This window comes from Eulemur rufifrons, chromosome 17 (genome assembly GCF_041146395.1).
Source record: "Eulemur rufifrons isolate Redbay chromosome 17, OSU_ERuf_1, whole genome shotgun sequence".
NCBI lineage: Eukaryota > Metazoa > Chordata > Mammalia > Primates > Lemuridae > Eulemur > Eulemur rufifrons.
This window is the reverse complement of record NC_090999.1, coordinates 23,695,897-23,710,023: the sequence shown is the minus strand read 5'-3', so window position 1 is coordinate 23,710,023 and position 14,127 is coordinate 23,695,897. Positions and strand designations below refer to the sequence as shown.

Here is a 14,127-nt window from a genome sequence, read left to right as displayed (position 1 = left end):
TGTAATGCAAAGGATGGTTCAAGTATATTTATCCTGGACTCCCTGGAATCTAGCCCCAAAATGTACAGGAACCTGATGACCTTGAGGTCAATAAGATGACTCAAATAATAAATTTGTTCCTTGGAAAAATTCTCTACATCCTGCACTATTCACTAAATTCAGTCATTTTCCTCCCTTGGTTCCGGACTATAGTTTTTTTTTTTCTCCCCCATTGTAAAGATGGACACGTATGGCAATTTAAATGTCTGTGATGGAGAGAGACCCCATCTGACCTATTTTTTGTATTTGATAGTCATAGAATGTGTAAATGCACAGCACATATCACTTACATTTTAATATCTCAGATCTAACAACTAAGATTCCATAGAAATAAAACAAGTGAAAGACAGAGAGAAGGATTACGCTTGGAACTTTGTAAGCTCTCTAAAAGAACTTTTAAACATCTAAACAATCAACCATCAAACTCAGAAAGAAGGAAAGAAAGAAAGGGAGGGAGGGAGGGAGGAAGGAAGGAAGGAAGGCAGGCCCAAATGCTTGAATTAGTTTTGTTTGTTTGTTTTAGAAATAAGCTTAATAATCAAAATGTGTTGATAAACTCCTAGCTATTTTAACAAAAATATTCTGGGTAATCAAATATTTAACTAGCTCTCAATTTCAGTACAAGATGACAGAAAAACAAAGTAAAAGATACTAAACTCATAAAATACTGGGGGCAAGTCTCATTGCTGCCAGGAGTAGTATGCAGTCTGCTCATTTTTTTTTTTTATTAGCTCTAAAAATATATTCTGAAGTTTCAAAAAATATTCTTAAATAGAAGCATGAGCAGTGCCATTCTATTGTGTCATACTGAGAACTTTAGATCTGAATTAAGTTCTGACATATGATAGTGGATTTGATAATAGACCCTTCAATGGAGTATAACTGTGAAGTTTTTGAAATTTAATCCTAAATGCTGCTGAAACAGATATAAAAATGCAGAACTACATGCAGTATAGAACTATTTGGGGACAAAATGACTGTTAGGACTCAGTGTACTCTGCCTCCTCTACCCCATTTCCATCCTGATGTTTTTGTTTTCTTTTGTTTTTTTAGTAAATAATTCCTCTTTTCATCTCAACTTCTACAGAAGATTGTAATTGGATGTTTGAGTGGGGCATGTTCAGCAGCCTCAGGATTTCAGTTCTGAAAACATTCTCTTTTGAACAAAATTTGTAAATTTTTCATGAAATTTTTTTTTTTAAAACCTGCAGTAAATGTCCCTCCCTAAAATCACTTAACCAAGCTTCCTTGAGCTGCAGGGGCAGCACCATCTGCTCTTTTGCCCCACCAATGCACCCCTGCGTCGAGGTTTCCTATCAGGAAGGCACTGTTGTTGGACAGAGGTAATTAAGCCTTTGGAGATTAACTTTTATACACATTTTTAAAGATCAGGCACTACTTCTGCCCTTGGTGGAAAAAAGAGACAAGTACAACCACTGTTTGAAGCAACAAGAAGTTTATTATTCCTACAATGCACAATATTCAAAAATACAATTTTAAACTAGCAAACAAACTTCAGAAACTTAAAGACTAAACTGTGTCATAACCAGAAACACTAGAGATTGGTTTCAGGGAATGGCTTAAATACATAGACTACTCCTGATTGTGAGCTAGGTGAGCAGGGGGAAGAGGCGGGTAGAGATACAGACAGAGGTGAAAGAACCAATTTGATAATTCTAGGTTCATTTACCCACTGTGAAAACTATATTCTCCATTTCTGAAAACCAATTTAAAGATTTCCATTTTTCCTCCAGACCTCTGAATTGTTTTTCTAATTCTTAATGAGGTAGTGGGAAAGGAGTATATACTTAATTCATGGCTTTGTGTTTTACTGTTCATATGATAGAAACATTTCTTAGGGTTTATGTATATTTCCTTTAGTTAAACTTTAATTTATTGAGTAAAATGGTCTTCAATAAACTATAATATATTATTAAAATCTATAGATTCCTTTATTTCATATGAATAAATTTAATTTTTTAATAAAATTCAGACCTATCTCTAATCTCCATGAAGCAGAAAGACAATGGAGTTTAGAAATAAATCATATCAAGGATTCCTACATAGACTTGTGACGCTGTGAAATCAGCCATTTAGAAAGCTAAAACCAGAAACTAGAGTCATATTTGTTTCATATACACACACCAAATGGACATTCTATCAATATCATGCATTACAACAATTATACACTTTACTGTTTTCATTATATTCAATGTCTACTATTTAATGCAGGTAGACTCATGGTCCTTAACAGTTAAGTATCTAGAAAAAATTTAAACTAAAAAATGTTCTCCACCCTGACTCTTTATTAATATATCCATAAATATATGTTTACTGAGATGCCAGGTGCCAGTTTCTAACTTTTTATAATCACATAGTCCTGAAAATTTACAGTTACATATCCATTCTTGTCTCTAACGAAAGCTTTTGATTTCTTCCCTTATTCTTGTGGAAAACTGGCTATGCTAATTTTTATTTTATTATGATGGTTTCACTCTTTACACAAATGTAACTCTACAGTTTAGCAGACATCTGTCCTCTTGATCTGCTCTAAGTTACTTTTTGCTATTCCTGGTCTTTCCTCTTCTCATCTGTGGTCTTATTCTAATCAGTAGACCTGAGTGTGATGATTACATGTTCTCTCCCACAAAGTAAAGAACCCGGGCTTTGTAACAACTACTTTCTTAGCTACAAGAGGGTTTTTCCACTTTCATCTGAGTGTAGAGCTTTGTTTCATATGATTGAAGTTGCCCAAAGTCTGAATCTCCATAAACACACTATAATTTATAATTCTTTACTAAGTAAAAATAAGAAATTGGCAAACAGGGTTATAAATCATACTGTCAATCACCTGATTGTGGTTTTCCTTTTGCAATAGTTTTTGAAGGCTCATGCTGAGGATGAATTTCCTTCTCTTTTTCTGGTTCAAGAGGAGGGGGAGGAGGAGCAGGAGGTGGAGGCTCAGCCAGAGAAGCTGCTGCTTTTTTCTCAGCTTCCTTTTCTTCTAATTCCTTTTCAACTTCAAAAGGATGATAAGAATGAACTTTCATTAGGGACTCCTATTATTTCATCTGAACTAAGAGAAACCTAAGTTAATGTAAAATTACACTTACTGATTTAAATCTAATCCATGTTTTAGGGTTCTCTTTTAAATTATCTAGTCCTTAAAGCTAAGATTTCAAGCCTTCTATGCCTGGTCAGAAATATGGTTTCCCTTGACTCTTGATGTTGTTGTTGTTGGTGGTGGTGATGTTGGTGGGGGTGAGAGTGGTAATGGTGGTGATGGAGATGGTGAGGATGGTGGTGGTGGTGATGGTAGTGATGGTTGTGGAGGTGGTGATGGTGGTGGTGAAGATGGTGAGGATGGTGGTGGTGGTGATGGTAGTGATGGTTGTGGAGGTGGTGATGGTGGTGGTGAAGATGGCAGTGGTGGTGGTGGTGGGAGTGGTAATGGTGGTGGTGGAGATGGTGAGGATGGTAGTGGTAGAGATGGTGGTGATGGTGGTGGGGGTAGAGGTGGTAATAGTGGTGGTACTGGTGGTGGTGGAGATGGTAGTGGTGGAGATGGTGGTGGTGGAGATGGTAGTAGTGGAGATGGTGGTGATGGTGGTGGGGGTAGAGGTGGTAATAGTGGTGGTACTGGTGGTGGTGGAGATGGTGGTGGTAGAGATGGTAGTGGTGGTGGTGACGGTAGTGGTAAAGGTGGTGACGGTGATGGTGGTGATAGTGGTAGTGATAGTGGAGATGGTGATGGTAGCGATGATGGCGGGGGTGGTGATGGTGATGGTGAAGATGGTAGTGGCGGTGGAGATGCTGGTGCTGGTGGAGAGGGTGATGGTGGTGGTAGTGGTGGTGGTAGGGTGGATGGTGGTGATGGTGGGGAAGGTGAAGGTGGTGGTAGATGTGGGAGCGTGTATGTGTGTGTATGAAGCAGGAATAAAGGGTAGGTGAGTGGATGCCAAATGTAAAAGCAGCAATCTAAAAGTAGCTAATAATGAAAAAGGAAAATAAAGGATTATTTCAAAATTTCCAATGGGAAAGCAAGGGAAAAAAATATAAAGAGATGGTAAAGGGCAGTGTAATAGAAGAGGTAAGGGTGAGGAGGGAGGGAAATGTGTGGCAATTGCCTTAAATAAATAAATAAATATAAAACACTTACGCACACAGTACATATGTCCTAAATTAAACTTTAGCAATTGATTCATTCATGCAACAACTATTTACTGAACCTGAATTGTGCTTTGAAGAATAGGAGGGACTACAACAATAAAGTAAAACTATGACTACTACTAATGATAATAATAATAACAATATTACAAACAACAATAGGCATAGTCTTGGTTCCTGGAGATAGAGAAATAAAACAAAACAGAGAAAAATCAAGGGCCTTATGAAGCTTACTCTGTAGTGGTAGGAGGCAAACCATAATTATGATAAATAAGTTAATGTATAAGAGATTAGAAGGTGATAAATGCTATTGAGAAAAGAAACAGAACAGAGGAAGGGAGATAAGGAATGCTTAGGTAGGGCAGCTTTTGAAGTTTCAGAGACAGTGCTAAATTGGGTAGGGCCACCCAGGAGGTGACATATGAGCAAAGACATGAAGAAGCCAAGGTGGTATCTGGATATCTGAAGGAAGAGTGTTCCAGGCAAAGGAGACAGTCAGTCCAAACGCATTGAGGAATGGAGCATGGCTGATTTTCCTCTTTGTAGGCTCCCATCATTGCCATACCTCTTTTCCTTTATAATGCAGTTTCACCCTTCCTAGCACATGCTCCTCAACTGCCCTGGCCTTTCCAGCCCTCCACAATGCAAATGCCCACAGCTTTACTGACTGTGCCACTGACAATGAATGCTTGCATTCTTGTATGACTACTCTCTTTACATATGCTCCATTTGCCCTGAGATCAGCGGTTCCCAACCTTTTCTGCCCCAGGGACTGGTTTCATGGAAGACAATTTTTCCACAGATTTGGGTGTGGGGGATGGTTTTAGGATGATTCAAGCACATTACATTTATTGTGCAGTCAAACCTCTCTGCTAATGATAATCTGTATTTGCTGCTGCTCCCCAGCGCTAGCATCACCACCGCAGCTCCACCTCAGATCATCAGGCATTAGATTCTCATAAGGAATGTGCAAACTAGCTAGATCCCTTGCATGAGCAGTTTACAGTAGGGTTCACACTACTGTGAGAATCTAATGCCACTGCTGATCTGATCAGGACACAGAGCTTATGTGTTGATGCAAGCAATGGGGAACAGCTGTAAATACAGATGAAGCTTCGCTCACTCGCCCACCGCTCACCTCCTGATGTGTGGCCTGGTTCCTAACAGGCCACGGACCAGTACCAGTCTGTGGCCTGGGGGCTGGGGACCACATTCTTTTCAATTCAGCAAGCAAGGAGGTTTCATTGTATTAGATGATCTTTCTAAGTGGAAATTAGGGGGTTTTTTTGTTTGTTTTTTTATGATTATAAAAGTAAAACATAATTGTTTTAAAAAAACCCAAGAATTAAGACAAACAAGTAGAAAGAGGAATTGGCTGTTAAGCCTCTCTTCCCTTCTCCTTCACCCACCATCAATTACTGTTCATACTGTCAGACTCTTTTCTGTGCATATATATTTAATACATATATAAATACACATATAATTTTTTAAAAAACAGACTATTTTTACTGACATTTGGCTCCGAGAAAAAAAAAAACAACAAAAAACAGACTGTTTTATACACAACCTGCTTTTTCCTACTTAGTGTATTATGGCCATTTTTTCGTATCAGAATATTATAGAAGTACCACATCATTTTATTTCCTTTAACTTCATCAGAATGTTTAATACAGAGCACTGAGCTAGGTACACTATTGTTTTAATGATTAAATATTTGTTATAGCAATTAACTGATTGGAATATAAATCTTAAGGGATAGTTGAGTCTATAAATGTAGTTAGTGATTAGAATGCAAAATCTTTAGAAAAATATTAAAGTGGAGTCTGGTAGCTGGTAAAAACTAACTGATCCTGACCTGTAGCTTTAAGCCTTTACAAGTTAGAATTAGTTTGGTTCTGCCTCCCAACCAAGACTGTGAGACTGCGGTGGAAGGTTTCCTCACACTTCTCAGCCTACTTTCTGTCAAGCGACATGGTAAGCCTTTTAAAATACTATACAATTGGTATTTGTTTTGTCTGAAAGCTTCACGTTGGCATTTTTATGGAGTAAGCATTTAGATGTAGGACCTTGTCTTTCTAAATGTGAGCTCCTGCATCCCCATGGTGATTGTGGCTCATAGCTATGCACTATTTTAATGTCAGTTAACTGATACATCATGGTAGATAGGTCATAAATCTAGTGACAGGAGACAAAGTGCTATCAAGGCAACTTAAGAATCCTTCTGATATTAACTTTGACCATTTTTATTATACTAAGAAACTATAGTTGCCAATATAATTAGGAGTGATGGATAAACAAAAAGGAAATATTTATTTCTCAAGTCACTTCTCAAAGGCAAAATCCCAGTGGAAATTTGGCATTGCACTCAGCTTAAGATTCCTTTCAATAACATTTTCCAATAATACCATAAAAAGTTAATGGGCAATTATAAATGGCTGAATAAAGGAGGAAGGAGTCCTGGATGGTTTCATGTGAGTGAGATATACCCCAGCAATAGGCCAATAAGTAATCAATAATCAATAAATTCATAACAAAATATGTAGATTTGGGGAAAATTAATTGCCTAGTGTTTTCCATCCTAAAAGAATTCACACACTGTTTCCTTATATTGATGAAATTAACAAATTGAAATCTTTACCCTTCTCTATAGCATCCTTAATTCTTTTTTTGTTTGTTTGTTTTGGTTATTATTTTTACATGAAAGCAATGCTTTCAGTGAGATAATCTCTCTTTGATTAAATTAAATTAAATTATAAGAAGACACAAATCTTTTATTCAGAAACATAAGCAGCAGAAAGCTAAAGTCAGAGGTAGAATGCACTTGTAGATAGTATAATTCAAATATAAGAGAGCACCTTGCAGTCACACTTTTCTTGCCTTCTAAACTCATTAAAACCACACATGTAGTTACATTACCTTTATTCTTTTTTTTCACTATTTCAGTCATAAAAATTTCTTTTACTGTTTGGTGTAAAGACTCTTTATCTATTTCAGCATTGATTTTTATCAAAATATTTTCTGGCTCTGAAAACCATTGCTCCAATAAAGGCCAGTTGTCCAAGAAGCCTATAATTCTGCAAAATCAAAATATTATATGAGTATCTCACATTGATTGAAAGATTTCAGTGACTTTAAGCATAATTTATTTGACATAAAAACAATAAAATAGGCTGCCAATATAGTTGAATCTGAAAAAGAAACTTAAATCTGTAGGCAATAGAAAGTAAATAATAGGTTATAGCCATTTTTTAAAGATGTGTAAAAGTAAATAAGAGGGAAATTCCACCAACTCAGGAAATCTTTAGTAAAAGTTCAGGTTTTTAAAGTAAAAATCTAAGGCAATATTATCTGTACTCATGATACAATAACAGTATTCTTCTGATGGTAGCTGCAGCCTGATCCACCGAGGTCATCTACTATTTTTTCTTAGAGGTAGAAATTGAAGAGATCTTTGAGTAAGTATAGATGGTTCATATTTATTTGCTTTACTCCAAAGTATTTTTGGAATGATTCTTGAAACTTTTTTTTCTGGAGAGTAGACAGCCATAATGTGGCTCAAATTACTCTCCCCTGGTTTACTTTCTACCGTTAGATTTCTCAGGGTTTCATAAAATAGTCTAATTTCATCTAAATTTTCTTTTCCAGTGGCAAATTGTACACAACTAAAAGAATGCCATATAACTTTATTTTAGCAAAACAGAAGTAGTTTACACTCTCTAGTCTGATGCTTAGCTCTTTGAAGTTTCACGTTCTTCACTGGCATTTCCTTAATGAGGGCTAAATTAGGATTCCATATAATTAACTTATAAGTTCCTGTAAAAGGAAGTGTTGCCTGATTTAATTCTTCTTTCCTCAGACTATAATAGCTTGTTCTCTGAATATGAAAGTTAGCACATAAATATTTCATTCAGCATCAAAACTACTTAGTTTTGTTTTACCTAAAAAGATTGAATACTATGAAATATGCCTTTTTTTCTAGATCTGATGATTTCAAAGTGACTAATTGTCATTCTGTTCAAAGGGCAAGAAATAAGAAGAAGGGCATTTAGTAAAAAACTAACCTATGGTGAATTTGGTCTCTCAAATTCTGGTCCCCATGCATATCTTGGTTTTCAGCAGCTACATGTTGACTGATATCTTCATGAGCAATTTTATGTGAAAATTCTTCAGCTACAGTATGAAAATTATTTAATTAGATAATTTTTAAAACCAGTCAAAGTTGCTAGTTACTGCTAAAATACACTGATGCAAGATGTCAAATAGATATGGTCCTATATTTGGTCCAACATTACTTAAAACTGTTTTAAAAAGATGTTAAAAGAGTATAATTTTGTGATAAGAATTCAAATTCTTCCTGGAAATTGGGGGAAATTAGGAAACTACATTAAAGAGAAGCTGTAGTGTCAATGTAGAGGATCTCAGGATTGACTGTGAACAGAATGGGAATGAAAAACAATGGGTCATCATGGATAATTAACTTGTAAAGAATTAGAAAAATTAACACTGTGATGTGTTAAGAGTGAAATAATAAGGTGGCCATAAAGTCAAACATGCATAAAATTATTTGTTGAAATTATATTAAAATACAATAAAATAATTATATTTATTTGTAGACCTTATCATCTCCCTATAGAATAGACATAAAGGAATAGACCCAAAGAGACCAAAAACAAACAAAAAAACTATCTCAACAGCTCTGATTAAGTCCTATTCTGGAAAACCTAGAATACTCACAAACTTAGGATAAATGGAAAATCATGTCCATAGAGAGGAAAGAAAGCCTTGACTAGATTAAAAGAAATTAGATTTATCAATGCAAGAGAACACTGAAGAGTGAATTAATAGATTTCAAGAAAACGAAGGCCTGTCACAGGATATAGTAATCAGTTGTTCTCCATCTACATTCATTCTGGAATAAGAGGAAATGGATTTAGAATATAGAATGATACTTTAAGGTTATTTATAAAATCCAAGGATTACTGACATCAGAATGGGTGACTGAAGAATATTTTGGGAGCTCTTCTCAGGAGATGCTATCATGCACCATCTCCTGATCACTACCTCATATTTATCAAGGACTACAGCACATGAATCAGCATTCCTCTCTCCAAACTCCACCCAGGCATCGGTCCCTTCACCTTCTCTCCACTTCCGGCACTCACTACCACGGCTACTGGATTTTGTGATCACCCTGAATGGTTCCATCTTTGCAATCTTAATGACCTGTACTCCTGGCACAAACTCCCGTCCATCTAGCACTCCTGTGTAGCTGATGAATCTCTTCAATGTCCTCCAATCCCTAAATTCCTACATCATTTTCCTCAAATTTGCCAGCATTATCCTGACTTCACTTTGTATTTTCTATCAAACCTAGATTGCATGATTGAATACTTCAAGTTTTCTCTGCCTCTTAACAACTTCAATTTCCGTGTCCTTCAGCTACACCAGCCTTAGATGATCTCTCTCTTCCTTAAGACTTAACACTGGGAGACATGGCTAAAGAAAAATACACAACCTTTATTCTCACTAATCCCCTGGCTCAAAAATCCACTAAACTCTTTCATATATATAGACCCTTTCCTTAAATAAGAGAGACAGAGAGAGACAGAGAGAGAGAGAACTAAAAAGGTAACAAATGCCCTGTCACCATGGGCTTCCCTTCTTTCAGAGATAAGCTCCTTGCTAGTTGTGTCCACTTACACCCCCCACCTCTGCAGCTTCCCTTCAGGCCTCAACCCACTGCAATCCATCCCTCCCCTGCCTCACTCCACACAAACAGCTCTCATTCCCGTCATCAAAAATGCCAAAGCCAATGGACACGTTTCAGTCCTTATCTTACTTGATTTCTTTGTAGCACTTATAGGTGAAATTTACCACACAATTCTTACATGCTTTCACACATATTATGTTATTTTATATTCAACACAAAACTTGTGGAGTAGGATTGGGATTCTATAATTGGCCCTTAATTGCACAGTTCATAAATGGTAGGGATGGGATTTGATTCCAGTCAATCTGACTCCAGATTCTGGACTTCTTTTTAACTTTTATACTCCTTGTTGAATTATAGCTGCTGAAAAGAATGCGTATGTGAACATATAGCTGCATGAGTAAATACACAAATTGAAAACAGTCAGCACCCAGATCAAGAAACAAACATTATCTGTTCCAGAATCCCCTCACATTCCTTTTCAGTAATCATTAGCTGCAAAGGGTAAGCTTCCAGGGCCTGCACTCAAAGCCTGTCTGCACTTCTCACATGTTATGAACATTGTTGCGCTCTCTCAGGCTGACCAACGGCTAAACAGCAGAGGCAGCCACCTACTCTTCCATCCTGACACAGCCTTTTACTCCCACAATGGCTATTCCCTCTTCTTAAGTCCTCCGTCTCCTGCCTATTGGTGTTGAGTCTGGACCATTCCTCCCTGCCTAACCCTGGCTGGACTGATGCTCAGGCTTTGCAGCTCACCTGGCTTTGGGTATATGTGCTTCCCTGTGATGTTGTTTTTTCAGGCTTCTCCATGGACCCCAAGCATTGCAGGACAGCATTCTGCACCCTACCCTAGTGACTAGGCTCCCACACCCGGCCCAGGCTGCTGCTGGCCTGAGAGGGGGATTGGACACACTTTTGTCTTGAAAAATCTGTTCTCTCTTGGCTTATGAGATACTTCTATATCTAGCTTTCTTCCTCTCTATCTAGCTGCTGCTTCTAAACACTTCTTCCTTTGCTCTCCCCACTAAATTTTGACATTTTGGGATGTCACCCTGGATCCTTATTTTTTTCATTTGTTCTTCCTAAATGATTTTCCTCACTTTACAATTCTTAGCTTTAGTAGAACACTTCCTTTCTGACATCTAGATCCATTTATAGATCTGTCCTCTGTACAACTTAGCTTGAGAGTCCCACAGGCACTTCAAGCTCAGTGTGTTCCGAAAGAAATTCTCTGTTTCTTTTCACATTCCCTGAGTGAACGGTATCACTATTCAGAAGTTGTGCAAGTCGGAAACTTGCTGCCATCCCATTCTCCCTGTGCTGCATCTCCCATCCCAGCTAACAACTAAATTCTGCAGCTTACCCCCTAAATACCACTTTAATCTCACTGTGCCTCCTTAGCTTCTTGCTGCTGTCTTACTGTATCTGTTATTTTGCAAATGGTAATAATTGTTCAACTCATTTAATTGCTTCCAATCTCACTCCCCTTTCAATTTATCCTCCACCCTAGCAGCCAGAATGGTCACTATAAAAACACATCTAATGATATTAAATCTAGCTTTAATACCACTCAGTGGTTTTTACACAGCTTCAGGATAAAGTCTGAACACCTTATCTTGGTGCCAGACGCTTGATCTGGCCCCTGCCTACTCTCTAGGCTTATTTCTGCCATTCCTCCATACCTTGCCTCCCCTCAGGCCTACTGAGATTCTTGCTGTTCTCTAGCTGAACCGTTTATGCTCATCTTTCAAGCCTTGCAAATGCCTTCCTTTCCTCTTTGTTCTCTTTTTTGGTCTGGCTAATCTCCCAGGCTGGGCACACCTATTATAGCACATAACAACTATATTATAATAATCAGCTTATTTTGTTTCTCTTCACACTGCCCTGTGAACTATTGGAGGATGAGGACTTTACTTCCATATTATCAGTGCCTGACACTTTGCAAAGTTAGATAAACATTTACTAGTGGTGCCATTTTAGCTCCCATCACTCTATACCAGTACTGTCCAACAGAACTTTCTAATGAACCATCCTACATCAGTGCAGTCAATATGATAGCCACTAGCCACATGTGTACATGAAATGTGGCCAGGTAACTTAAGAACTGAATTTTTCACTTATTAATTTTAATTAATTTAAATAGTCACATGTAGCTAGTGGCTACCATGTTGGACAGCCTAACACTATACTGTAGTTGCCTGGTTACTTATAATTTCCACTAAGCTCTTTGAAGGCAGAATCCATTTCTCTCTTGTTACTCTATCATCAGTGCCTAGCACAGTGTCTGGCATTTGGTAAGCATCCAATATGCATTAAATAAATATGTGAATGAACAAGATATTTTAGGAGAATAGAGTTTCATTTGTCTTAAAATAGTTTACATGGGGCTTGCTTTAGATGAGAGAGTAAACTGGCAAAATGATCTTTTAAAAGCCAATTTTATATTCTAAGAAAGAAAAACTTAAGATATAAAAGAATAATATTTTTCCTTAGCTTAAAATACTTGAATATGAAAACAGTAGATTGATTTTCAAAGTTAGGGACATGCTTAGCATAATCAGTTTTAAATAAAACTAGTGAGAACTATAAATTAATAAAATTTGATACTAGTTTTCATGATTTACATGGCCCTAGTCCAAGATTTGGTTCAATTCACTTCAAAAATCTAAAACTGTTACAGTAATATTAGAAATATATAATAAAAAGAAATAAATCATATTGTACTTTAAGACTAATTTCTCAGGGCAGAGGAATAAGATTATTTGTGTATATTTATGCATAAAATTTGACAAAGAAGAAATTCTCCCTGGAGTAGAAGAGAAAGAGCATTTATAAGCCTAGTTATAAGACAAGGGTCTAAACTAAAGAAATTAAACTATTTAGATGCTAACATCAGCTTTAAAAAATTTTCCAGAATCATTCATCATGTAATTTTGATAGAAGAATCCTAAGAACTCAAACTGGATTGAGTTAGATTTCTTGAAAAATTCTTGCTACCGATTTCCTTCCATTTCTATAACACACAACAATATATGCCTCCTGCAGAGCCCTAAAAGGGTGGGAAACCTTCTGAGGCCCTTACAGGGTTATAGTTTGCTTTCAGGGACCCTCCCACTCACAAGTCTCTATGTGTACTTTATAGTAACTTGTCATAACCAGTTTCAAGTCAAATTAATCTTGATGTTCAGTACCCTGTTCTGCCACCAGATGGCCAAGGATTGGCAGTGTTCTCAGCCAATCCTCAGCTATCCGTTGTCTGAACAGGAGTGGGAAGTTAGCAGAACAAGCAGAATCATCACTACTGTCGGTGGCTCCTACTGCCTTCTATAAAGAAAAGTAAATTCTCCCTTTTGTGATGTAATAGACAGTATCCAGTTTAAACTACTGGGCTGGACAGCTGAAGTAATATCTAATGGTTTTGCCATTTTATTTAAGTAAACAATGAAAGTAAGATCTCACAATTACACAAACTCAAAATAAGGATGAGTGTGACCTTGGGCAAGTCAAGCAATCATGCCTAAAATTCCCATCTATACATTAAGGCATTGGACTAGATGGCCCCTTAGGTCTCTCCTAGCCCCAACTGTTGTTATAGTAGTAACAGAAGTAATAAAAGAATGATGTGTTATCATTTGTTAAAGGATAGTTTTTTAAAAAGCTTAAATTAAGACCCTCAAACAATGTAAAATGAGCCTGTGTCAAAGACATCATTTAACTCTTTAATTAAAGAGGGAACCCGTAAGATGTTACAAGCAGTTCAAATGAAAATCTGCATAAAATACACTTTTATAGGCAATCAGGAATGCTGAAATAGGGTTAACAGATGAAAACCAGTTACTATCTGTAGAGCAATGTAATATTTGGACTCATCTTTTTTATAGTGTGAAAATTGTGGTTCAACTGAACAAAATTTATCTGCATTTCTAAGGACAAGAATTATCCGCATTACTATCAATTTCCTACAACTTATGGAGTTACAGAAGATCTGCGTCAAAGTCAATGAAAGGCACAGACCTCTATAGAATCAGATACCTCAAAAGGTCTAATAGACAATACTCAGCCTTCTATGCAAAGGATATCCAGTAATCTTTTGTTTATTTCAAAGTCTTCCACAGTTTTTCCTGATGTATGTACTACAGGGTTATTATCATGTACCAGATTCTATCCTAAGTGTTCTATCATCTCATTTAATTCAGATTCTATCATCT

At 36.9% G+C, this 14,127-nt stretch overlaps 1 protein-coding gene across 1 annotated transcript in view; it reads right to left on the bottom strand.

Moving 5' to 3' along the window:
* SPEF2 (sperm flagellar 2) overlaps positions 1-14,127 on the bottom strand; it is a 138,347-nt gene that overhangs the window by 78,494 nt on the left and 45,726 nt on the right. The window contains exons 13-15 of the mRNA XM_069492613.1: positions 8,268-8,376; positions 7,123-7,280; positions 2,891-3,058 (exon numbers count right to left, since the gene is read on the bottom strand). Of these exons, the coding sequence (XP_069348714.1) occupies positions 2,891-3,058; positions 7,123-7,280; positions 8,268-8,376 (435 nt within the window). The remainder of the gene's footprint in view (positions 1-2,890; positions 3,059-7,122; positions 7,281-8,267; positions 8,377-14,127) is intronic.